At 44.0% G+C, this 27,315-nt stretch overlaps 1 protein-coding gene across 2 annotated transcripts; it reads left to right on the top strand.

Annotated features, from left to right (window-relative positions):
* Window positions 1–2,669: 2,669 nt before the first annotated feature.
* Window positions 2,670–27,315, top strand: ITM2B (integral membrane protein 2B). Of its 2 annotated transcripts, none has more exons than XM_065743958.1 (6): window positions 2,670–2,861; window positions 17,275–17,406; window positions 19,361–19,564; window positions 21,885–21,995; window positions 25,176–25,326; window positions 26,598–27,315. In XM_065743958.1, exons 1-6 carry the CDS (start codon window positions 2,763–2,765, stop codon window positions 26,684–26,686), a joined length of 786 nt encoding a protein of 261 aa, XP_065600030.1. In that variant the 5' UTR covers window positions 2,670–2,762; the 3' UTR covers window positions 26,687–27,315. The 2 variants fall into 2 exon arrangements, with proteins under 2 accessions (XP_065600030.1, XP_065600029.1); XM_065743957.1 differs by having other exon boundaries at window positions 2,671–2,861; window positions 19,358–19,564.

Genomic DNA, 27,315 nt, shown 5'->3' with positions numbered 1-27,315 from the left:
CTGAATTCCACGTGGGTACAGAAGCTGGCCATGCAAAGCAGCTTGCTGGATTATGGCATAATTCACTGCTGCGGTGCCACTTGTGCACTCTAATTGGCTTTATTCACAGCAGGGATGACTGAGGTGCCGGAAGGCACAAGCCAAGTTGAAATAGATTTGTCAAGCTTGTTTCATGCTTTGTGGTAGTGGCTGCATTTTAGACAGATTGTGAAAAGTATGTTATTTCTAAGATTTGTATCACTGTAGTGCTGGGAGACTAATAACAACTGGGGAGTCAGCTGTAGAGGTTGGGCCCCAAGGTGTTTGAGAACACCAATAGTCTGCAGTCCCAACCAAAACAATTTGGGGTAAAAATGGCTAGATCAACTATGCAGTGGCACAAAAAAAATGTCCATCCATTTGCTGATTAAAGTGGCATTTTCAGTAGAGGATTTTGTCAGTAGATGTATAAAATACTTCTCTTGCCTGTGTACCAGGCTTACGTGTCTAAGATAAAGTCCATTCTTAGTACAAGCCCTGAATGAATTAAGGGATCTTGCAAAAGGGGCAGTGTGATAGAAAGCTTTTGAGGGGACGCTTGGGTAAAAACGTGGCAGATGAAACTCGAGTGGAGCTGACAGAGCTGTGATAAGAAGAATGTGAGGTGGAAAGCAGGATGGGTCAGACAGGAAAAGCTGTGTGAAAAGCCTTGACAAAGTGTGGATGGATTTCATCTTCTGACAAAGCAAGTCAAAGAGTGTCTGCCATAGAAACAACTTTGGGTCATCTCTTCCTCTGCTCTGCCCAAGATCGATACATATAATCGGATAGAGATGAATAGACATACAGAGAGACATAAAGCTGGGAAGAATGGTTAAGGGAAGACATAACTGTATCACATGTTACTCAGCTAATGAGAAACAAGGAGTAAAAGAAACAGTTAAAAAATATCAAGACACCATATGGAACTTTATAAAAGAAATCATAAAAACAATATTTTCCTTATCTCAAAACAGTGTCTTTTGAGAATAAAGTTATTTAAAACGCCCACAGTTTCACACATTTTCATCCACAGATTGTCTAGTACAGACATCAGAAACTTACGGTCTTTGTATGTGAGATGGCATGAAGGCTGACTCTGAACTGTAGAGGGGCAAGCACAAGTGAGGCCTGAAGTGGCATGGCTTTGTAAGAGAGATATCTGAAAGAGAAAGCAACTCCCAGTCCCAATGGATGTCATTTTCCACTGAAGGTAAACAACAAATCAATTAAATTTAGTAGTGACAGCTGAAACAATAGAAAACCTCAGCCTAAGGACACAAACACACAAATGTATACAGTGAAGGTCACCTGCCCCACAGGAGGTTCCTGTGATCCACAAAAAATGGGGCAGGTGACCGAGGAACTGAAGACCATGAGAGAGAAGGGACAGAAATGAGAGAGAACCAGAAAGTCATCTTTGTATAAACAGAGGTGCACGTAGTTTCCTGAGAAAAACTGAAGCTGTGGTTTTCAGAGATGCGATGGGCTGACATAATACTTTTATCTCTGATAAAAACTCATGCTTTTATCTCTGATACTTTTATCTCTGCAGAAGTGGTGAGGCTGCCCTCCCCAGTTCCCCCTCCCTCGCTGCCCTTAGTCTCACTGTCTCACCATTCACGCTAATGTTGGTCCATAAATGTCTCTGAACTGACATAGCTCATCGACTCGGCAGAAAAAAATAACCCAGAAAAAACTCAGACAATTTTCTGCTGGATCGGAGAACTGAATTGGCTCATTGCATGGGTCACACATGCAGCGCAGGCACTGGTGGAAGGAGGAGAGTATGAAGGGTGAGGTGAGGGGGCAAGATGAAGGGCAGGAGGAGGAGAAGGCAGTAAGATTTCACTTCAGAGGAATGAAACCATCGAATTTACTCAGCTGCCTGTGAACCCACAGCCTGAAAACCACACACATAGAAGCAAAGTGCAGCCTGGAAGTAAGCAGATAGGGTCTCCTCTTGCTTTATTCTTACTCTGTTATCTAATAAGAATCCTGAGTATCCAAAATCCTTGCTAACTGAAAGGCCAGAAGTGGCAATGCCATAAGGGCACTGCTGTTCTTCACTTACGGAAGGGCAACATTCGTAAACACGATTCAAGAAGCAGACAGAGAGCATCTGATCCTGAAAGATAAGAGCGTGTGCCGCCTGGGGTATGAGATATCCTTTGACAAAGATAACGAAATGCCAAGCCTTGGCCCTCAACTGTTTTCTGCATACCCATCCTCCAGCGAGGAATATCTGAAGGTGTCACAAAGCCACGCAGAACTGAGAACTGCCGCGTGCGCATGCTAAACGCTGTCCTGAATACACACCGTGCCTGCAAGAACTCCACTGAGACGGGAGCAGAGGCGTCACCCAGTGTACCTCCCGCGTGCGACAGGGACAACAAACATAAGTATAAAATAAATCCACATAAACCCGTGGGACCACACTGTATTTTAGCACAGCCTTATCGCAAGTTTTCGCGTACAATGCTGAAATGCCTCTTAGGAGGGCTGAGTGGGTCACGTCAAACTCGCCGCGCTGGGCGAGGCCGCCCCTCTGGGGACAGCTCCGGGCCCCCACCCGGCGCTGCGCGGGCGGTGCCGGTCCCGCGCCCCGCCTCGCTCGTCCCGCGCCCCGCCTCGCTCCTCCCACTCGTGCACCGCCGCCTGACGTTGGGCCGGGGCGGCAGTTGCGGGTCGGGGTAGCGCCGCGCTCCAAATCGTCCTCCTTGCGTCCCGGTGCGGCAGCCGCCATGGTGAAGGTGTCGTTCAACTCTGCGTTGGCGCAGAAAGAGGCGGCCAAGAAGGAGGAGGAGAACAGCCAGGTGCTGATCCTGCCGCCGGACGCCAAGGTGAGGGAGGGCGGCGGGGCAGCGCCGTGCCCGGCTCCCCGCGGGCTGCTCGGGGCGATGTGCCGCCGGGGCTCGGCCGCACGCTGGAGCCACCTCGCTCTCGCTGGTTGTTTTTCGTTGTTCGTTTGGTTTCTGTTTTAAACCCCCTCGCAGCCACAGCGGGGCGGGAGAGCCGCATAGCGGTGCGCTCCTCCGCTCACGCTCCTAAAATGGCTGACGGCGGAGCGAGCTTTAAAGCCCCGCTTCTCCGCGCTTTGGGATGGCAGCGGTGCGGCGGGTGCTGCGTTTTGTTTTCTTTCAGAGCCTCCCTCCCCCCCTCCGGGTTGGCTTTTAACGAGCTCTCGTCTCCCTTTGTGCCGTCCCGACCCGCGAGGGGCCGCGCTCTGTGCCGCATACGCGGGGAGGAGCTGCCCCAGCGCTGCCCCGTGCCCGCCTCCAAACAGCCAGGGCTAAACCCTCACGAGTGCTCTCCTCCAGAGGCAGGGAATAGCCAGGTCTGGGTGTGGAGCTTGTCGTTGCTCCTGAAATCGAAGCCGGGTTTTAATTAGAAGTAGCGTGATTTGCTTCGAGCTCTTCGGAAGGAGAATGAAAACTTGACGAGAGGAGCGCCTCGCTGTTGGCGTGGGGGTTCTGAATGCTTTTGTTTGTCGGGGCCTCCGATTTCACAGCTTGGATCTGCGAGAAGAGAGAGTGCTTCTGGGTTCCCTGAGTCTTAGTGATGAAATGCTACCTGGAGAGACTGCTGATCTTTGGCGTGAAACCCTTGTGTGGGTTTCACTATAAAATCATAAAGGTTGCAGAAGTCCTCTTTAAGATCACCCAGTCCAGCTGTCAGCCTCTCACCACCGTGCCTGATAACCATGTCCCTCTGCACCACAGTTCTTTGCCTGCTGAATTCTGTGCCCTTTCAAGGCCAGAGGGGATCCTATAGCAGCATCTTCCTGGCTGCAGCAAGCGGTTAATGTCACTTTTATACCGCACATACTGCGTTTAGAGAAGTCTGACCAATGAACTGAAGTCCTTAGAGCAGTAAGCAGCTGTGTGTTACAACAAGAGACAGTGTGCTTACTGAGATTCCCTGTAATTAAGAGAAATCCCTAATTAAGGCAATCTGAGTGCCTCATTGTGGTGAGCAGGAGAGCCCTCTTGGAGGAGGTAATGGGTTTTCCCAGCTTTAGACGTGGAGCTCTGTCCAGACCCCAGGTTTGGCAGTCGCTCTGATTCCAGGTGGTGTTTGAGTGAGACAAAGATGACAAGTTTCTGCAAATGAAGGGTTTTTCCTATTACCTCGGTATTTAGATCCGCCGTGGATGATTTTGTTTTCAGGTAGATAGCCTACCAAATTGGGTTGTTGTTCCGACTGCTGCACAGACAAAATACAGCTGGCTGATGGTACACTGGGGAGCCAGCGCTCCTGACCCTGTCCAGATCCTGACCGAAGCATGCTATTTGACTATGATTTCCTTAATGCAGAGCTGTAAATTGTTTCAGCTGAGGAAAAGCCACAGGATCTGCCTTAATTCTGCTTGGTTCTCATTACTGCTTTCCTTGCCCAGAAATGAGAACAGCAAGCATTTATTAACCAGGTCAAAAGGTGGTCTTGTTTCCCAGTAGCTACTTGTAAGTTCTTTGGAGCCTTGCGCTGTTATCAGGGGATGAACATGCCTGTACAAGGCTTAAAACAATCCTAAAATAGCATGCTAGGAACGGATGCTCTCTGCAGATGAAAATTCCAAAAGCAAATGAATGCTCTTAAGGGACATCAAGCCTTTGACACTCTCCTTGACATATTTCCATCTTTTCTTAGCAGAACTGCAGACCTACACAGTATGCAAAATTCTCTCACATGAGCTTTTTTCTTTTTTTTCTTTTTTTTTGGGGGGGAGGGGTTGTATATTTTAAAGCAAGAATAAAAGCAGAGTTGAGCACCGTACTGTCATCTGTAGTTTTAGTACAGAAGGCTGTGCAACCTGTGCAGGTTTAACAGGTTGAAATGAGTGCAAGGTACTCCCTTTGAACTTTGCCTTTATCTAATATAAATAGACTAGAAACAATCTTTTCTCTCCCTCCACAAGGCACTTCTACTGCCTATGCAGTTCTTCTGAGGGAAGCGGAAAATAAACTGCATCTGACAAATGCATTATTCATATCACTTACTTCATGGCTGGAAGATGCTTGGCTTCGAGCGAGGTTGGAAGGCACTGTGGGAATGTATATAGAAAAGTGAATGCTGGTAGACTGAAAAAAGGTCACGTCTCCAAAATGCCATATTTTGGAAATTAGTTTTCCCCTCTCCGGTTTCTGTACGATGATAAATAGATCTGGGTCACAGGAGTGAATGTGAAAAATGCCCAAGTTAACAGAATCTTCATAAAATGTTGTAAGGAAGGTCCTGGGGAAGCATTCTGCTCTGTACTGAATGGAAGCAAATTAAAAATCAAGGAGGATCAGCAGAATTGCATGCTCAGAATTTTAGTGCTGAGAACTTCCAGAGGTCTGAGCAAAATGTCTCAGTAAACCAGCTGACGTTCATGAATAAAGCTAAATACTTTGAAATGTCTGGAAAGCGAGGATTCATGGCGTTATCTTTCGGGTTAGTCCTTTGATAGGCAGTCTCATTTTGCTGCTTTTCCCAGTGCAGTGTCATGAAGACTGCAACTCTGCCATTTCAAGATTACTGTGAAGTAAGTAATCTTCCTAGGGGGGTTGCCTCCCTGCCAAAGCAGCTCCCTAGCCCAGGTTGCACAGGTAGGCGTCCAGGCGGGTCTGGAACGTCTCCAGAGAAGGAGACTCCACCAGCTCACTGGCCAAGAGCCTGTTCAGTGGCTTAAGTCCTCCCGAAAGATCTTTGGGTTCTCAGATGCTCCCTTCCACCAGGGAGGGGTGGGTGTCAACCTGGGCTGCTCAGCATCTTCACCAAGTAGAGCTTGGTGTGCAGAAGCTCTGGGTTCCCATGTGTATATCTTAGCTCTGTCTGTGCAGAGATTATAATGAGAAGATGTAAATGTCAAGAATTTCAAAAGCAGCAGCTTTCTGCCTTTATTCCCTCTGAGAACCAATCTTTTATTTGTTGGTGTAGCTTAGTGTTTTCTAAAGCATACCGAAGTGGGCACTTTTAATGCAGAATGTAAAGGCCCACCTGGGAAATACCTGAACCACTAATGAGCACTGTTCCATGTAGAAAAGTCCACAAGTGTCTAAGTGGCTTTAAACAATTCCAAAATAAAGGTGTGAGCTTTGTAGTTGACTATGCTATGTGTGTGTATAAAATGCATATAGAGTATAACATACATAATAGTATATGCAGTCATAAATAGAAAACAAGTTTTCCCAATCTGTGACGTGTCTGTAGGTGGTTGTTGGGTAGAGCGTGTGTTAGGTTTTGCTTTTTTATTACAGAAGCTCTCTTACACCCTTTTAAAGACTTCCTCCAACCAAATCTTATATAAGCCTATAAAGAAAGAGCAGTCTTTGTTTTCCTATATTTTCTCTAATGCAACGAGGTCAGAAAATGAACCATTTCCTGCAGTCTGCCAGAGCATTGTGGATTAAGACATGATTACTCAAAAGAGATCAAGAAGTAAAAAACTTCTAGCAAACTGAATTGTTTTCCTCCCTGACTTTGGTGGGATATTAATGAGAAGCCGGCAAACCTCAGCAGTGAACTTCCAGTGCCAGGCACACTGCCACGCAGGGTTCTGACACTGATTTGGTTTCATGGTCACCTGCAAGCTGTAATTCAAGGAAACTAAACATGCATAAACCAAAGTAGTGGCAGGGGCTGTTCGTGAGGGACTCTGCTTAAGAAAACGCCTTTTGGCTGATGATGTCCCCTTTGTCCTTTTGTTTCTCATCGCTTCCCAACCTGAAAACCAAACATGATTTGGCAATAAAGCCATTTCCCATTTCCCCTTGCTTTATAGTGAACGTCCGTTCCAACATATGAATGACCATTCCAATAAAAAGTTTAATTTAAAAGTATAATGCGTGTGTATACTTCCCATGTTAAGTATTTTAATGAGTTATCTACAGTCACAATATAATTAAACATTTGTATTTTATGGACTCCAATAAATGGATTTTCTTTATTTGCCTAGTGTTTCCCTTTTCTTCCTACCAGCAGTTTATTAAATTGTGATGTATGCTAATGGCCATTTGGGTGGCAAGGCTTTTGTAAGGATGGTGAGCATACTTAGCTCCAGTAGTGTTTCACTTAACTTTCTACGTTGGATATTTGTTGGCATTGTACATATTTCTGTTCAGTAGCCACTAGCAACAGACTCTGAATAATTTACATACAAGAAAATAATTCTGACTCTCAGGGAATCTCTTTGAAAGCAAATCTAGCATTTTTAAAGTCGTAATCATTTTAAATATCCTTTATTCCATGTTTCCAGTAGCATGATGACTTTTTTTCAGTAACATTATGACTTATTTCAAGCATAAGAACTACCACTGGGATAAGTAGTGGTGTGTTCTGTTTGCTGCTGCATAGATTCCTTTGGTTTTGTTTTTTGTTTTTTGTCTTTCCTCCCATTTATGCAGCGACTGACAAAGGTTGGCATTATCTGCTTTTAGTCTCTTGGTCTATATGAATAATACAACATTCATTTTCTTACTATTTATGTACTGCTTTTTATCCTCAGTGGAAATTACTTTGAGTCTACGGATGAAAAGCATGCTAATTTATAAAAACTCAGATATCTGTCCTAATTTTACAGATGTGGTAGACCAAAGGAACGAGGGAATTAATAAGATTGAACTTGCAATAAAATCAGCAATGGTTTTCCAGCAGACGTGGTGTGGCCCAGGGTTTGGCCTCAGTGGATATAGAGAGACTCCAGCTCCCATCTGAGAGATCCGTGCTGCCTCCACAAGCAAACCTCTGTGCCACAACAGGTTTGAATGCTTACTGTGAAAAAAAACAGGCAAAGTAGTACTTGCAGAACAGTTGTTACAGAGGTCTTGGATAAAAAACAAAACAAGGTGGTATTCCCCAAATAGAACCTCTTGAGTGTGTATACAAACATGATTTTATGAATTATATATGTAGCGTATGTAATATTTATATATACATAAAAATAAAGCTCATGTATTTGAGGAGTAGAGTTCCCTGCATATAAATCCTCATACAATTTGGGATTCTTTTCCCCCAAAGATTCGAAATCCTGCTTTTGATGGAGGCTTTCTGCTCTTCTGAGGGCAGAGTGAGATGGTGGAACAGCTGTGGAAAAATGAGACACTGGGGGATCATAATGGGGGTGGTGGTGTTCTGTGGGGTGGATCTCTCCCTGTGAGGCCTGTGCACAGATTTAATCACATGGCTGCCAAATCATAAAGGCATACTTACTTATCTGATGTAGAAGATACAGCCTACATAGAAAACCCGTGTGGCTGCGCATGTGGAAACGCAGTCCCTTTTGCAGAGCGAGTCTGAGTGTGACTTTCTGAGGCTGCCACATGGAGCAGTTTTTGTGCAGCAAGCCCTTTCTTTCTGCCTGGCATGGTGTTTTGATCCCTGCCAGTGTCTGTAAAGTGTGAAGCAGCGAGGTACTGAGTGCCTCTGCTTCCAGCTTTGAAAAGTTGAAACAAACACCATTAGATTGTTATAATGGTTTCTACTAGAAAGAGCATAATTGAATTCAAACCTTTCAAGGTAAGCTCTTCTATATTGATACTGTGAAGTGCCATAAGGAAGTGTTTTCTGCCCAGGGTGATGATGTCATCATCCCTGGAGGTGTTCTAGGTCAGTGTGGACGTGGTGCTGAGGGAGGTGGTTATTGGAGGTGTGTGGATGGTTGGACTTATAGTCTTTTCCAAGCTCAGTGATTCTGTGATTCTCTAATAGAAGTGTTTACAAGTAGAATGCTTTCTGACCCAGGAACTCAGCTTGCTGTGTGAATATTACACGTCTTAATTCCAGAACATACATATTGGCCAGGTGTGTTTGCTCGAGGACAGAGCTGCTGTACAGAGGGACCCCAGCGGGCTGAAGGCTGAGCAGCACAAGGCCTGCTGAGTTCCAGGAGGAACAAAGCTGAGCGCAGTGCCAGGAACAGGCCTGGCCCCATCAGGGCAGGCTGCGACACGCCGGCTGGGAATGCCAGGGGCTCGCACCAGGCAGATGCAGGCCATGAGCCACTGACAGTGCTGAAGGCTGAGAGCTTTTTCATCCCAACATTAAAAATGCATTGTCAAGCTGCTGTGAGCCCACTGAAGGCTGTCATGGTGGCTAAGGGCTGCTTTGCTTGCCCTGTGGGCAGTGGCTGCTATGTGAGGCCTGTGTAAAGGTGGCTGGGGGCATGAGAGCTTCACTCTGGTCAGTGGAGTGCAGAGCAGTGGTCATGTACTAAATCAGGGGGGCTTCCAGCAGGATATATACAAAGCATCCTTCACTGTGAAGAGAACTGGACACTGAGCAGCTTCCCCACAGAAGCTATGGAGTGCCAGGCCTTGCAGGCTGTCAGAACCTAATGGGCTGAGAGTCCTGAGTGACCCAGAGTTTGGAGTCCACCCGCTTTGGTCCGGAGACCTCGTGTGGCCTCTCCTAAGCTGAGCGATTCTGTGGCGGTGAATTCAGATTCTGAGAGAAACTGAGATGTAACGTTCATAACTTGCCCAAGTTGACATACCATCTGTGGCTGAACTGGGAATAGAGTTATTAAATTCTAAAGCTCAGTGGTGCATATGTGCATGCTAATGAGATCTCTTGGGTGAAAGAGCCATCGCCATTTGGGAAAATAGTCTTGAGAGAAATCTAGGTTAAATCCACATAGCGTTCTGTCATACTGATGCCTGAGATTCAGGCAGTCAGAGGAAAATGTGGAGAAATATTCAGCGATAAGAAGCAAGCAGGATAAGGAAGAGACAGGAACTGGAACATCCAAGGTCAAAAAGATAATTTAGTATTGATCTATTTTAAATGGAATAGGAGCCTTCTGAGTTCCTGTTTTCAAGCACTGATGCTAATTCAGGATAAGGGAGAGAACTATTCCATTTTGAAGTTTTATTTTAGTGTATTTTTAATAAATGTGGTAGAACACGGGTCAGTTTTAAGTCCCAGAATGTGGGTGGGGAAACAAGTTAATTTTGGCAATGTGTGTGTGTGGCAATGGTGTGAAAACAAACCATTTTTCAAAACTGGACATTTTATAGAATTGCCATGTTTGGCATGCTGTGTCCTTAAAAGGGAGGTAGAAATTTCTGGAAGCAAAAGGTATTCTGAAGAGTGTGTCCTATAACCTTTTAGGTTTGGGGTTTCAGCAAAATAAATAGCCCTTGGGCACCTCTAGCCAGATGTCTGCAGAAGCTTTCTTCTGCATGTTTTGATCTGGCGTGCAAGCTTGCACCAAATGCTTCTCTTTTTGTAAAATGCTTGTGAAGCAACGGATATGGAATGTTGAACAAATGTTCATTTTGTGGGAATGTGTTTACACATGTATGACTTTACCTGTATGTAAGAGACTGGCTTCTTACACTTTTTTTCACTAGCCGAGTTAGTTAAAATTGCTGTATTCACTACAGTGGCAGTTGCAGGCCTCTGTCTGTCACTGGCACAAGAATTCAACACCTTGAGTTCAAGGTGTTGAAGGTCACATCCCGGTGGCTGTGGGAGATCCTCAAGGAGACCCCCACAGCCTCTGGGCAGCCCATGCCAGTGCTCTGTCACCACACAGCACAGAAGTGCTCCTGGTGTTCAGAGGAAGATAAGGTGGTATTGGTATCTTGTTGTGCTAATTGCTGAACAGAAAGTGAAAGAAGGGGCAGTCCTTGGCCTTGAGTCCAGGACAAAGGGCATGGAGGTGCTGCTCAGTGTGGCACACATGGCTGTCAACACAGCCCAGCCCATCTTCCCAAGCAGATAAGCGCACTGACGCTGAGTAGTGTATCTTGTAGAGCAGTGATGAAGGGAGGGGAGGGAAAGTAGGGCTGTCAGCACTCTGTGTGTGGTGACCACAGTCGCTGCTTTTGGAGGAAGTAACATACAGGGGCACAGATCTGGGATAAAAAAGAAATCATATGAAGAGTTGGAACTACTAGTTATGGTGGTGGGAGAGGGCACTTGGAGGATCTCTAAGGGAAAAGAGACAAAAGGAACAATTTGGAAAAATATGTGTAAAACATATGTGTACGACTGTGGTAGACTGCTTGGGATGAGCATATAGCCAAAAGTTGGGCAGGAAATTCACCCGAAGGAAGTCCTTGCCTTGGCTACTCAAGCAGTTGTAAAAAAAAAAAAAAGCAAACAAAAAGAAAGAAAGTGTGGGTTGAATTATTATTATTTTATTCCCCATGGACTTTGGTCCATGTAGGACCAAAGCTTACAGTAAAAATAACCACACTGAACAATGGTACTGCTGAGTTTACTAAAGAAGCAGACTACTTACAGGCTTCTTCCTCTGAATGTCTTTCCCTGTCCTCTTTAATTGTTGGCTGCTATTAAGTTCTGTAATCTATCTCTGGGGTGGAAGGCAGTGTTCAGGTAAATCAGGATTACTCACATCAGTTAAGAGGTGCAGCATTACTCTTGTGAGGCGCGTTTTTTTATTGCCTGTCTATCATGTAGCTGTGGTTGAACAGCTGATTCATGCCCTTTGCATTCACTTTGCAGTTGTAATTCTCTGCACGACTTCCTGCAGACATTGAACTCGTCTGTTCCATCATCTTTCTCTAGAATTTTATTTCCTGCTCCCCTGTTTGCTCCTTTGTTTTCATTTTCACTTCACCTGTGTCTTTGCAGCTACATGCAGTGTGTTTCCTGTCTGCTAGTGCTGATGCCATCGTTCCTTCATAATCACACAGAATCACGGAGCTGTAGGGGCTGGAAGGGACCTCCAGAGATCACGGAGTCCAACCCCCTGCCACAGCAGCTCCCTAGCCCAGGTTGCACAGGTAGGCGTCCAGGCGGGTCTGGAACGTCTCCAGAGAAGGAGACTCCACCACCTCTCTGTGCAGCTGTGCCACTGCTCCGTCACTGCACTGGGAAGGAGTTCGCATGCACATAAATGAAGGGCTGTTTTTCAAGCAGTTCCTTAGTCAGAGAGCTTTTGGCCAGAGGGACAAGTCCCTGTCCGCCATGCCAGAGAAGTTGAAAGAACACGTCACTCCTTGTGACAATCGAGCTCTCTAAAGCATCTATTGTATACAGTGTCTGTTTTCCCAGCTAGTGAGTGAAAAGATCATCGCACATAAAATTTCAATCTAATTTTATTAGGAAGTGTAAAGTTGCTCCTTGAGAGGCAGATGAGTATTGATGGCCTTCCAGTTCTGCAGCATCTGCCAGCTGAGTGAGGAGCCTTGCAAAAGCCTTCCTTAATTCACCATCTGCAGCAAGCAGTAGAATTCCAGGCTTGGAGCACTCTTCAGGCAGGAATACCACGGGAGGAATGCAGAGTTCTTTCTAAATTAAGGTCACTTTATATTGACTGTCTTTTGGGAGGCTTTTCTACAGATGTCAGATCTGCAAGTAAGAGCAGGCGTGCTTGATCAACAGAATTCACTCTCTATAGCCGCCGGGCCAGTATTTTGTTGCAAGGTTTTTTAGCTTCCCTCCCTAATGCACTTTTAGGGAGTTCTCATTAGTCTCCCTTCTCCCCCTTCTGCTGTTAAAACTGCACTCGGTCAATATTTGCTGAGTCTGTCCCGCTGAGTTCTGTCCATCTGTGCGAGCAAGCTGGCGCCCAGAAAGCAGCTCAGAACAGCTTCCAGCCACTTCTACCCACACAAATATGTATGTGTGTGTAACCATATATGTGTGTGTGTGTATGTATATTAATATAAAATATGTATTAGCTGTTATTCTCAGATGCGTAACTATATACTATGTATTAAGCTACAGACACTTCTAGTAGTATTGATAACACGCAGTAATACTCAGCACCTGGTTTCTCTGTGTCGGAGTCTGGGGGGCTTGGAAAGATTTTCCCCCCAGAGTTGTTGTATTCTTTTTGTTACATTTCTGAGAATCAGCCATTACCTTGTGCATAGGTGTGCAGTGCTCACACCACGTTCCCAAGTGCATCCATCGTATCTGGTTTAGAAGGATTCTTAGTTAATTGATTCATATGAAAATTTTTAATCATATAATTGATGTCCTTAATTTATGCAAAGGAGCAGAGCCTGATAATCTTCTCAGCCATTTTATTATGAGCTAGACATACGCCTCGTCAGTTTCTAGAGAGCTTTACTTTCGTAATTTTGAAGCAATTATAGTCAGCTATGTACAGAAAGCCACAAGGGGAAAATCTAAATAATTACCAAGTCTAATTATATACATTTGCAGCTCGGTACTGGAGTTTCTAAGCAGAGTTCCATGATGTTACCCCGGACGTGAATTTGGTCCCTCTGAAATTCAGCATTTTATTTAAAGGAGGAAAAAAAACCAGAACCAACAACAGATCGAAAATCAGACTGAAAAGAGCAAGAAGAGATGTGGCCAGGAGCCTTTAATAACTGCTAATATTTGCAGGTATAGGGGTTATTAGTTCTGTTTTCTTCCTTCCAATTCAGGACTGCTGATGCTAACTGTAAGTACGTGAAGCTCTCTTTAATTGAGAGGCGCTTCCCTCAGTAGGTTGCGGTATCGTTTGCCCGCTCGCCGGTGTCTTCCAGATCCAGGAACAAGTCGGCGTGCAGCTGTGCCTTCGCTGCTGCGGTCGCTTGATGGAGGCGTCCGTGCTGAAAGCTGCGGCATCGGGTAACTGCTTGTGGGAAGAAGGCAGAGCTCAGGGACTCCTGCCAACATCTTGACATCTCAAGAAAATGAGAAGAGTTCTCTCTCTCGTATCTACAGGAAAATGGTTCCTGCGGAGCTTGAAGCTGTTCTGATTGGGGACTTCTGAGCTGCTTCATTGTAACACTGTAGGGTTGGGTGTTCTAGAGGCAGAGAGATGTTTCTGTTTCATATCCTGTTCTTGGGATATAGGCTGATCAAACATCTTCCAGTGAGAGCTTATCAAGGGAAACAAGCTGTTTTGGGGCTCGTATCCAGTTCTTCCTGAGGCATTTTGCGTCGGAGAGCATTAGTTCTGTGTCATCATCCTCAGGTTGAGGATACAGCGTGGATTAGGCAGCTCACGGGGCACTGATGATGCAGGAGAATGGGAAGAAGAGGGCCAGAACAGCAGTGATAAAGGATTACTGCTCACCAAAGTGTAGAGGCCTATCCTTAGAGGTCAGCCTTCACCTCATGCATACACATGTGCTTTCTTTTGTCAGATACAGTGAAAAGCTGACCTAGACAAAAATGAGGCAGCAAGGCTGTGGTCCTGCACTGTGCTGTGGCTTCAGAAGCCAGTGCTGCTGGGCATGGAGCAGCACTACCTGCAGGGGAGAGGCACTGAATCAGCTTTGACCCCACTGGTGCGGATCCACTTTCAGGTCGTGGTCCTCGTTTCCCAAAATGAGCTGCCTGGAACATGTGTGGGTGGGTACCTGCCATGTGTTCATTTCTTCTGTTGCAAGCGGTCAGTTATGTGGTGAGGGATGAGTTATTCTTTTGGGTCACATCTGCCAAAACCAAGGTGCCACGGCGACAGCTTAGCCACAGGATGGCTACTAATACGAGTATAATTTAGCCTCAGTAGGCTATTTATAATATTTTAATATCAAGTGGTTTTAAACTGCTTGGTGGTGTTCTTAAATTCAGAAGACAGAATGAGTTCTTGTGCTTCTTCAGCACCATCAAGTATCTTCACTCTTGTGTAATGCTTGTGGTTTTACCGTTCTGAGGTGCAATCCTTCCTCTGTCCTGAGCAAGAGGTCGAATTCTGCTTGGACTCTCACTGTGTGTGTGGCGTGCTGGTTTTAGTTGGCTGTGGACAAAGCAATGCAGTAGGCAACTGCAAATGCAAACACTGTTAATGCCCTGCCATTAGAGATGCATCAAATAATAACAGTGATAAAATGTAGCTCCTGGTAGACAATTAGAATTCTGTTAAACCTATTGGTTCCCTCTGTCGTATATAGAAGAAAAATTATTCAGAGTGGAATTCTGATAAACCTGTCCTTCGTGCTCCTCTTCAGTGTGGTAAAAGTGTAAAAGTTATTTTCCTTTTTCTGATTATTTCTAGGGGCCCAAGCAAATTTAATTTGACGTTAATCCACATTTCCAAGTAGGTGTTCATGCAGTAATATCCCTTCTGCACCGTTTCCCAGATGCGTGCTTTGTAAGTCTTTCAGAGCTTATGAAATGATGGAAGAACGGAAGAGTCAATTACTCCACAAATGGATAATTCTGCTTGGAGGGAGAGAAAAATGAATTAAAACCTCAGGGAAAGAATAAAGATACACTTATATTCTTCACTAGGGAATATTCTGGCATTGTGTCCCAGAGCTGGTTTGCTATGTGTTTTTTTCACGTTAAATTAAATTAAAAGTGTTAAATGACAGCTATTTTAAAATGTGTCAATCAGGTGTCCTTCATGCATTGAAATATCTAGGGAAATAGTTACCTAACAATACAGGGCAACATAAAAGTCCTTGTTTTACCTGGTTTAGATTCATTATTGAGTTGGTGAATCTTAACCCGACCCGAAAGTTAATTAGCTAACCGAGGGTATTACATTCTGTTCCCAGTGTTTGCAAGCAGCCAGGTTCAAAACCACACGGCTGGTAATCCTGTGGTGCTTTATACTGAATTCCTGAACTAATTAGGAACACGGAGACTTGGTGAAGTCATTAGTTGTCTTTTCCTTCTGTTTACGTTTTCAGACTGTGGCAGCTGTTCTCTAGCCACTCTCCCTTTGCCTTGTAATGAATCACAGAGATGTTGGTTGGAAGACCTCTGGCGGTCTTCTGGTCCTGCCCTTAGAAACAGCGTGGCTGCCAAAGCAATGTCAGCCACGGCTCTGTCTTGTTGAGTCATGGAAGCCTCCAAGGATGGAGATTTCACAATGTGATTTACTGCGGGACTTCACAAGGTAACAGAAAGCGTAATCTGTGGGGTATCTTCAGAGTGTGACTCGAAATATTTCTGAATCAGGTTTTGGCAACGGTTGCCTGGCAAAGGAGCTGCGTTGCTGCTTCTGTGTGAAAGATAATTGTAGTGTACTGTAAAAGTGGGTTTCACATCATCTAATTTTAGCTATGTGTGACCTAGGAGCCCAGCTCCTTAACCAGGAATCTCCCCCTGTAATCAGTGACAAGAAATAAGTACCTCGAGAGAGCTGCTTGTCCCACTGGAGATGGTTGGGGTGAGTCATGCTGGGGAGTGCTGGTTTCTCCCCAGCTTTTGTAGGGAGTGCCTCTTCTTTGGTGTCACTCTTGCCTGATGGCTGTGGCCAGATGAGAGGAGCTCTTTCTTAACTGGAACAGGGCAGCCTGGGTGCTACACGGACAGCTTGCTTTGGGAAATGGTCCTAATTATACTGCAGCAAGCCACAGCCACAACGTTCACTGTCTGTCATGGCCATCAACACCTCTTTCAAGTGTTTCCCTCGCGTTCTTTCTCTCCTTGTTTGGATTTTTTTGTTTTTGACTTCACCCTGATCATCATCATGCTATCCTGTATTTCCTTTGTCTGCCGGGGGATAGTGAATTGCTTTGTCGTTACTGGAATTCTCATACTGTCTAGGAAGAGGGTGACTCAAAAAGCGGTATGGAAGTATCAAGGTGGTGGGTTGGTTTTGTTTTTTTTTTTTTATTTTGGTTTGTTTTTGATGACAGTTATGCAAGCACTCGGGGGAGGAAAAAGCATTGTGATGTGGCTGATAGAGGAAGGATTTTGCAAGCAGCAGTTTATTGCTTAGGATGCCCTTGGGAACTGCATGGTTATGCAAACTAGTGCCCCAGAGGGGAAACATCCTGTCATTCCTTCAGCGGAACACGCAGAGCAGATAGCAATGCATGGCCAGTGCTATCTTGAGCACAAAACTTCCTTAAGTCGAACTTTTAAGCCATCATTCTTCTCGTTTTTCCAGCACAGAGGTGGTATAGTCTCTTCCTGATGGAACAACATAAGAAAGGATATATTTTGCTCTTCTTACCACGTTTGATCTTTTGTTGGTTCTTGAGGTTCACTTAAATTGCATATACCAAGCTAAAAAAAAATCTGACCTTTCTAAACCATCTTCCTCACTGTGCTGTTGTTACACAAAGATTGTCTGACAACAGATACTTCTGTCTGCAGCCCCTGAAATGGCTCAGTGTGTTATGAAGTACCATGGGAGATGTTTTTTTTTCCTTCTCTCTGCTGATATGGTCCAAAAAGCAGCGGTTGGTACAAGTTTTCTTAGACCTCAGCTGAAATAGATCTGCTTAAAACAAAACAAAAAGAACATTTCCAAACATTTCTGATAAAGTGCTTATGTCCTTTCTGATGGATGCAGTGTTTGGGCTCGCTAGGCCTGAGCTATCTGCTGTGCTGGGTGTCTTGGGAACACTGTGCTGAAGGTCTCTCTGTGATGCGTTGCAGGAGCCCGAGGATGTGGTGGTGCCTGCAGGGCAGAGGAGGGCCTGGTGCTGGTGTATGTGCTTCGGGCTGGCCTTCATGCTGGCAGGAGTGATCCTGGGTGGTGCCTATCTGTACAAATACTTTGCATTCCAGGTAAGTCGAGTACATCTTGTTACGGGAGGATTGTGTGTTTTCCTCTCTTATGCCCTGTGTTTAGAAGAGGAACGCCTGACTAAATCAAATTGTCTTTCTGGTCCCTTTCTTATCTTTCTAAAATTAAATTTTTCTGAAGGTCTGCTCTGTCAGCAGAGGAGGGGAGGAGCTAGGCTGGCAAATGAAAAGGAGCAATGCTTCTCAAAATGTTACTTCGGAGAAAGGATTATATCTCAGTATAGGATTTGAACATAAGAACCCCACGGGTATCCCGGCTTTTCACCCAGTATTTCTCATGTGCAGCCATTCCTGAATACTGAAGGTGGCTTAACTTCTTGAAAGCCCCCTTGTTTGACTCCAGATCCTAGGCAAATGCAGAACCACTGCTGTACAGGAAAGGGGCTGCTTGTCAGAACAGTGTGGTGACTCTCCATCTTCGTGGCCTCCGCAGGGATATGGAAGTGGGCCCTGCTGGGGACCTGGGAGAAGCACAGTCAGCGTGATTAAACACGCTCTGTCAGATCCAATCCCCACCAGCAAGGTTAGGCTTCTGACAAAATAGATTTGCACTATTGGAACCACTGCAAGAGGAGCCCTGTGAAGGCAGTGCTGCCAGGGAAGCACAGCATTTACCTGGAGTGTGGGAGATGTGAGTTAAATATTGCCTTCTTCTGGGGGAGTTGTCCCTTGCTCGTGCTGGACTTGCTGGGCTGCCACCCAAGCAGGGTGAGCGTGCTCCCCCCTCCCTGCAGAAGCTGTGCTGGGTTGCAAGATTCACAAGGTCAGAAAGGGTGAGAGCATCAGCAAAATTTGAATCCTTCTAGCCCTCTGCTTAGTGCATGCAGTTTTAAAGTAGAAATTCTTTACTCTTCTTCCCATTGTTAGGATCTTTTCCCCCCATTTTGCTAGTTGCTGATTTAGAAAGCCGAGTGCTTAAACATGGGAAACTGCAGTTGAACTTGCATTTCATAGGCTCTCAGGCTGTGAAGTTAGCCTGTCGTACAGGGGAACTGCTCAGACAGCATAGGGTATCTGTATGGATTAGCAGGCTGAGAGCAGCTGAAGGCCCACTGCAGTGCCAAATCCTGTTTCATCAGTGCTTAGCACCTGCTCCACCTCTCCCACGCCTGCTAGCTGAAAGTACCACTTAATTCAGACCCATGGTGCTTGTTCATGAGTGAGATCTGTGTTAAAGGAAAAGATTGAGGAATTGAGCTAACATGGCACTGAAGATGTGCATACGCCACATTTGGTGTATGGCTTCCTCTGACTCAGGAGCTTATTTTACACTGCTTGTATGCTGTGAAGGGAGGGCAGGAACTGCTGCTTTCCCCTTCTTCTGGTTGCCTCTTCTTTAAAAACTACATGCAGAAAATAATTTATTTTAGAAACTGACTTTGAAATCTCCTCAAAGGTGAAACTAAATGACTTTACAGAATCACGATGTAATTCCGTTTGGAAGGAATCTTTGGAAGCCACCTGGTCCCACCTCCTGCTCAAAGCAGGACCAAATGCAAAGTGAGACTTGCTTTCTAAAGCTGACTTGGATGACCAGTTTCAGCATCTTGTACGGTAGTGTTTGACTGCAGTTAAATCATAATTTAATAACTTGCATGCATACAAGCTTAAGAATGTCATATTCCTTCTAAAAATAATGCCACAGATAATGGGAACAAAGCAGAAGATGACACTTTAAGAAGTTGCTTTTGGGATCCTGTTTTCCTTGAACTGGAGAGAAGGGCTCCCGCTGGGTTCAGCAGAACAGAGACTTTACCCATAGTCCCACTGTGGATAGCAGCTGTCTCCTACTTTGGTCTGTGCATGTGAATCAAATCAAAGGGAAAACATTTCATCTAGTCTGACAAGTTTTTCTTCTCCATAGTGCTTTGAGAATATTAACTTCTAACAACGTTATTGATGTTTTTGTTGCTCGGTTGTTTGCTATTTTTAGCAGGGTGGTGTATATTTCTGTGGAATAAAGTACATTGAAGATGGTTTAAGTTTACCCGAGTCTGGGGCAGAGGCTCAGAGCGCTCGCTACCACACGATTGAGCAAAACATCCAGATCCTGGAGGAGGAAGATGTTGAGTTCATCAGTGTGCCAGTCCCTGAGTTTGCTGATAGCGATCCTGCTGATATCGTCCATGACTTCCATCGGGTAAGGAGTATTTCTGAGGAAGCAGAAAGCGTTTAAGACTTGAAAAATATTCCCCTTCAGTCATCCTGATGAGTGTAGTCCCAGGTTATTTTGGTGGGGAAAAAAGCAGGGGTGTGGAGGAGGCAGTAGAAACATTTTGATCAGCAGTAAGCTGGAAGCAATTATTAACCAAGCATACAAAGTACAGCGTTATACAATCACCATGAGGCAGCATGTAAACCACCATTTCTGTTTTTAGAAAGGTGAAAATCTTCGAGCTATTTCCTTTCCTCAGTGTGAGAAAATAAAGGAAATATACTTCTCATTGTGTTAACTCCATCCCGCCAGAATATGACCAAGTGCCGTGGCGACGGGGGAAAGTGGAAAGGGCTTTTCTACCTTCAGTTCAGCTTGGAGGGGCTGATTGCACCCGAGGTCACTAGACTTATGTTCAAGTGCCCACAGAGGTGCTCTCCTAGCACAGCTCAAGAACTCTAAAGCTGTGGGACAAAGGGAAGGGAGCGACCAGGTGACTGTGGAGGAGAGCTCATTTTCCAGATCCAAGGAGCCTAGCAGCTCAGTTTTCCTTGGGCACTGCAGCCCACCGTTTCTTAAAGGCACCCAACTGGGTTAGCACAGCACTGTTTCTCCCCCTACATAAGAAACAGCCTTAATGGGAGTCTTGTCAATAAACTTTTGGTCGCAGAGCTGACAGGCCTGCAGCTCTCAGTAGTAATGAAAAAGCTGTAAAACAATTAGAAGCCCTTTTCTGTACCAGCTTGATGGAACGGTGATAGCTATGGAATGTTCTGTAGCTGGTTGTCAGGAGGCAAAGTTTCTGTGAATGTTTGAAGATTTCACTGAACCACTTTTTTAAGCAGGGCTGAAAAAGAATAAGGAAGTGTCCTATTTTTTTTTTTTTTGGTGTGCACTTCGAAGTTTAAAGTCTTTTCCATGCAAGAAGAGTGCTATCTATCAAATATTCATAACCAGATTTAGAGCAAAACATAGCTTCCTTAAGCTCTGTCATTTTAAAATATTCCTGAATATATTTATTGAGCTGCTGTGAAGAGTTAGAATGAAGTCTTGAAGCAGGAAAGACCAGGAAAAAGAAAAAGCAACATGTGAAAAGTGAATGGGAACAGTGTCACATTGGAAATTTAAACTAAAAAGTAAGGTTTTAAAGTTAACTGTTGTAGGGCGATGTAGGGTGAATACCCTGAACGAATAGTACCCAAACAGTATAATGAAGATGGACAGTATATTTTTGGATGGATTACCCAGATGGTATTAAAGACACCTGATAAAGTAGGAAGGACTCAACTGGAACTCCACACAGGAAGGATCTCCAACCTTCTCCAGTGTGGTCAGCTCTTACGTGGGATCTGGGAGAGGTGGAGGCAGACCCTTCTGGTCACACAGGTGCATTGTCTTCACCTGTGCTCCTGCAGCTGACTCAGTGCTTGCCTCAGGTGATCAATCAGTGGTTCAGGCCGTGATTCAACGGTCCCCATGCAAATGTGCATCTGTAATGCTGTGCTCTAAAGGTCACTGCAAGGACCATTTGCCGTGGTCACAGCACATAGTCCCATGTAATGAGATTATGTGCACTGACGATTGCTGTCCTGGTGCTATTTTGACTGCTGAGCTCTTGCTGTGCTCAGTATTTTACATATGTCTGCAGCCTTGGAGCTTTCAGCAGCTTGAGAGCAAAAGCAGATGCAGTGCAACAGTGCAGTGAACAGAGCCCTAGGAATCCTCAGGATAATTCTGGGAAGTTTTATATCTATTTTTTTTCCTCCTTAATAAAACAATGACAAATATACCAGCTCAGATATTATAGAAATGATAATTCAGGTATGAATAATCATTAACACTTCAACTCAGCAGTGTTTTGAACAAAGGGATTTCTATTTGCCGCATTACCTAGGACACAGCATTTTTTTTCCTCCTATATTTTGTTCTTTTGAGCAATATAAAACTGTGAGTGTTTGAGCAAGGCGCTGTCATTTCAAAAAGCAGGCAGCAGGAGTGACTGAATGCTGCAGTCCATCTGCTAATGGTTTAGGTATACCTTTGTAATTCCATTATTGTCCTGCATTTGAACTGCTTATTGCCTGCTGCCTTGCACAAATCCCTGTAATAGGTTCAGACACTCATCAAGAATGCCTCCTATCTCTGCACTGACCTACCCTCAGTCTGGGCTTTGTTGGACAGACTCGAGATAGAACAAAACAATGTCTGGAAGAAAAATCATGAGGCAGTAGCAGCTTAACAACATCGTTATGTGATTTTTCTGATGCTGTAGTGATTTTGATTAAAATAAGTATTTCTTCACCAGAGACTGACTGCCTATCTTGACCTGAGCCTGGATAAGTGCTACGTAATTCCTCTGAACACTTCAGTTGTTATGCCACCGAAAAATTTCTTGGAGTTGCTCATCAACATCAAGGTATGGTTAAACAGCAAGTGGTTTGTTCCTCAGAGGGGAAAAGGAGGGTTTTCTTTTCCCCAGGACTGTGGAAGTTAACTCATCACCAGACATCTTCGCAAAGAGAGAAAAAAAGCTTTAACCTTTGAGGTTAATTAACTGCTATCAGGGAGGAATTATTAATTCCGAGGAAGACAAAGCTTATTTTGTTCTGTGATGCTACAGATTGAGTTGGTGGAATTGGCCAGATGTGGTGTACCTGGACCCTTTGAGAAGAGTGTACACACTTCTTTTAAATTTAAAACTCTTTATGACTTTTATTTTCCATAATGCTTGCGTGTGCTGGGTTAGGACCGGTTAGCTGAGACGCTTAGAGTAGATGCACTGGGTGGGAAGCCCTTTAATGTGGGCAGTGTTCAAAGCAGAGCTCTCCAGGGTCGGCCCCTAATTTGAAATGGCTGGAGTGTGGTGTGCCTTTGGTGAGCTGTAGGTGCTGAATGGCATGAGGTGCTGCGCTGCCTCCATCTGATGGAACAGCAGTGGAAGTGAGCTCTTGAGGCTTCCAGCAGCCTTACCGTGGATCTTTGTATTTCCAGGGAGGTCATTGTAGGAGCAATCAGGATTTCGTAGTTATTTGAGTTGGAATGGGTCTTTAACCTGTGTCTGTATCTTAGGAAGAGGAAAGGAGCACCAGACTTTGAGAACAGGATTTCTGCATCCTTAAAAACGATCCCAGAAGGGCAGAGACACCACAGTCTCCAGACAACTGAACAAGAGATTTCAGTGAAATGTCATGGGAACTCCTAATCACTTCTCAGCAGGGTTTGATAATTGAACAGTGCTGGCTGGCGTGGTGCCACCATGGGGAAATGCTGGTCTCCCAATAATAGTAACTGGGTGGAACGTAACAGCCTGTGAAATTGAGGAGGCCAAAGTAGATAATCTCACAGGGTCTTCTGTTCTTACTGATCTAATATGAATTAGGAGAACGGAGTGGTGCCTGTAAAACTCAAGTGACCTCATTGTTTTTTTTTTTTTATAATATATATATACTTGATGTATCCTGTTTAGTTTGTTAATTTTGTTAATTTGGCTTTTTTAGACCACACAAATCCCACTGTTTAAAATGTTACTTTTCCTAGTTTGTCTTTGGCTTTAAATCAAATGCATTTGGTTTACAAGTAAGAGGATAACCAGGAATCATGTATGTAATTGAAAATCTGTGCAGAAGCAAACTGTTCTGATCATTGTCCCCAAAGTGAGTGCCCTAATTTTATGAGACATCTGTTTAATTCTCATTGTATTATCAAAAAGCTGTAGGCATTCCATGTCTCAGAAAATCAGGCTAAATGTTTTGCAACTGAAATGTGGGAAACTGTCTTGCAGATGCACAAAGTGAGCAAAATTCTGTTTGCTGTCCTGCAGTCACAGGACTGTTGTGCATAGGAAAAAAAAATGGAATTAAAATAGTTGCTTCATTAAAATGAATTCTGAATGCGTGCAGAGGGCATTTTAGGAAAATAGAGGTGCTCTGGGCTGCTTTTCTTTTAAAAAGCCATAATTGTAGCTTAAAGAATAACATTTCTTTATATTGATATGGTTTGCTTTAATATGCAAATAGCGAAAGGCCTCCTTTCCTTTGGGAGCGAGGCTGAAACCCAAGTATGTTTGTTGTTGACTATAGTTGAGCCAAGTGGCCAATTCTAACCATATGTGATGCAGAAGGCATCCCTAAGATGATTACATTTGTGGCTGTGCTGGATCCCAGTGTTAAGGAATTGCTCTTGCAGTGGCTGGGCAGAGGAAATGCCTGCAGTCCAGCCAGCGAGCTCCTCCTGTAGACCCAAGGAGGGGCTGGGTAGGTCTGGGGATGTGCTGTGGTTTGGGTGGCACAGAGCCAGGAGAGCTCTCAGCACAGCTGCCCACCCTGCTGGTTGTCTGAGCTGTTGTGATGCTCCGCTGAAGCTCTCCCAGAATTGTAGAAACCAGGAATTGAGGTGCACCAATTTACAGTGATTTACTTACCAAGCTTTTCAGCAAATAACGAGTCAGATAATTTGGGAGTGTGAAGTCTTCCAAGCTCTTACTTAAAAGGAGAAAACCTGTGGCTTCTTTCCTCATAGTGCGTACTGATGACAATTTCCATAATTTCAAGTGAATTTTATACATGCCTGCCTTAATTTATTGGAAAATAGCATCTAATCAGCTTTTTCTCAACGTGTGTTGCTTGGACTGGAAAGATGGTCATCTTCTGTAATGGAAATTCCAAGTTGTTTATTGACAACAAAAAGTACAGTGATCTCCTGCTGCAGAGGATGGGTTTGTTTTCATAATAACCAGTCATTTTATTTTTAGAAAGCACACAGCGTTTTTGTACTGTCACAAATAAGAAGCTTAGGTACCATTAAGTACCATTTCAGTCAAAGTTGATGATTATTTCCCAGTAGTGATTTTAGGAAATGAGTTGATGTGCAGGTATGTGCATCTTCAGCCATCTGCAGTGAAGCCTGACTTGTCTGTCTTCTCACTGTGGCAAAAAGACACTGAAGGGGCTGAAAAAGTCTTGCAAGACTTTGGATGTTGTCTTGACTCTTCCCTTTTTCAATTTATTGCCATAGAAGTACCTCACATATCACAGACTTCCTAATACAGCTAGGGGAGCTCCCATAGTAACTGGCAAGGCCAGACAAGCACTTCTTGAGTTTAGCTTCCAAGTTGCAGCCCACACTTTGAAATTATTCAAGCCGTATAGACTGCAGCAGGAGTGGTGCTGACCTGGCATATTTCATATGCAAGAGTGTGTTGAAGTAGAACATGCTTCTGCAGCTCTTGTTTGGGAATACTCCCTCTGATGCCTGTTGAGCAGTTGTTAAGTGAAAACTTCATATGGGAACCGTGGGATTTGAAACACGGTGATGGGTTCTCCTGGAAGAAAATGTCTCTGTGCTGAAGACTGCTGTTACTGTAATGGGAGAGCGTGGATGTTATGTATCACTGGGAGTTTGGAATATAAGCATTATGTACTTACATAGTGCAGTCATATTTGCACGTCTATAATAAAAATCCTTAAATATTACATATTTTGAAAAAAAATCAAAGAAAATAATGGACAGCCATGCTGAAGAATCATAATGTTCCTCTTGGGTACTTTGTCAGAAGCCATCCCTTCATTGTCTGAGCTGTTACATTTTTATTCTACAGGCTGGAACATATTTGCCTCAGTCCTATTTGATTCATGAACAGATGATCGTTACTGATCGCATTGAAAATGTGGATCAGTTGGGATTCTTTATTTACCGCCTGTGCCGTGGCAAGGAAACCTACAAACTGCAGCGCAAAGAAGCCATGAAAGGTAAACGTTCCACCACGTGACCCTTTGTGTTGGCAGAAAGTGCAGTGCTGCTTCAGTTCAATAAGTGAGCTTGATTGTATTGAAAGGAATGACTTTGTTAAAACAAGAGTTGCTTATTGCAGCTGTGGGCTTAAGTGTGTCTCAGGTGTTCTGTGTAGGTATGGAAATAAGCTGTTTCATTGTGCAGAAGAGCTCAAGGCCCCTGTGAGCTTGGAAGTCTTAAAACGTGTGTGTAGGCATGGGTGTGTATTCAGTGGTTCAGTTTTTATTGATGCTTCTCTTAAATCTTGTTTCTTGGCCCACTCCCAAAAGGTTTTCAACCTTTTAAAGGAGCGAACCCATAGCATTGTAGTCCGAGTACAGAAGAGTGTGCTCATCGTTAAGATCATTTACAAATTTGTCCACATCAACTATCTCTATCAGTGAAATGTGAGTAAGAGTTGTTTTCACAGGAGAGCTGTAGTTTTTTGTACTCATTCCTGAAAGACAAAAAGATTTGGAAGAGCTTTGACAAGGCATTAAATATTGCCTTAAAATTAACACTCCGTTTTCACCCAGACTTACTTTCTTAAATGGAATGTGATGTGAGAGTGGTCACTGGAGCAATTTAATTGCTTTAGTCGTATCGTTAGACCTTAGAAAAATAAATATATTTAGTATTAAAACAAAACAAAACACCAGAGGAGAACAATGTTTAAAATGAGAAGGTCTTAGCAGCAAAAAATCAGTATGTTGATCCTGTAGCAATAAATGATGGCACAGGTTGGCAGTGACCATTGGTTTGACTAATATTTTGTTAAATGTGGTCTCTCTCCAGCTCTTAGAAAAGAGTCTGTTAGCTCTTTTCTACCTGTAGGACCGTACTGCCTTGCTGTCCCCCTCCCCTGTCCCTACAAGTGCTTACACAGACTTAGGGAGACTGGGAACTGATCTGTGTTAAACATAACCACTAGAGGGGTTGTGCTCGGTTGCTTTTAGCTAAAGTATTGCAGTTTGGCTCACCACACCTCTTCAGGGATCACTGGCTGCGTACTGAGTTGTTTAGTTTTTTATTTTGCTTTCTCTAAGGATGAATATGTGTACCCATGTGTTTTTTTTCTCTCTCAGAGGGGTGCTGAGATGGGGGGGGAGACAATTCTGATTTGTAGTGATTCTTCATTAGAGTGGATGTAAAGCTGTTATGCCTCTAATGTACATCCCTCCATTCTGTGCCTCTGATACACATCACTCCGTGCCGTTTACCCTCCTTTGTTCTTTACTAATACAAACAGGAATTCAGAAGCGTGAAGCTGTCAACTGCCGAAAGATTCGACACTTTGAGAACAGGTTTGCTATGGAAACACTCATCTGTGAACAGTAAGGAGAAAGGTTACTGTTACAGGAGACATAAACCACAGTATGACCCCACCCTTTGTATTGTGTGCAGTGATTATTTTTTTTAAATCTTCCTTTACGTAAGTAGTGGACAGGGCTTTCCTGCTGAACACCTTCCATACTTTTCATCTCATGATACATGTAAAATCAATACGTTTTAGTTTTTTCCTTATTTTCAGGTGTGGTGTACTTCTTATATTTGAATAGCAGTTGTATAAAGACAATAGTTGCTAGCGCATTTCATGTGATGAACCTTGAATACTCAGAAGAAAGTCTTTGAATTATCCACCGGTTTTTAAGTAAAATTGAAAAGAATTATTAATGTACAAATGGACTGCAAGAGCTACTTCTAACTGTAATATTACCTGCTATATAGTTTGTTACAGCATATAGACGACTCTGTATTTGACTCCCTAACTAAGTGCAATTTGTTTCGTTTTTAAAATATTGTCCTATTTACCTTTTTAGATTTGATTTCTGACTTGATGTTTAAAAATGGCGAGTGTTTGCTGTAACAATCTTTTAGAAAATTAAGAAGTAACTTATGTTACTAACTTGTATATAATCCATGTATGTGCAATGGAAAATAAATCTTATAAACCTGTTTGTCTAAAA

Source organism: Cyrtonyx montezumae, unplaced genomic scaffold (genome assembly GCF_038088225.1).
Source record: "Cyrtonyx montezumae isolate F1298 unplaced genomic scaffold, pur_monq_1.0 scaffold_3, whole genome shotgun sequence".
Lineage (NCBI taxonomy): Eukaryota > Metazoa > Chordata > Aves > Galliformes > Odontophoridae > Cyrtonyx > Cyrtonyx montezumae.
Note: the sequence above shows the minus strand (reverse complement) of the source record. Positions and strands in the feature narration are given on the sequence as shown.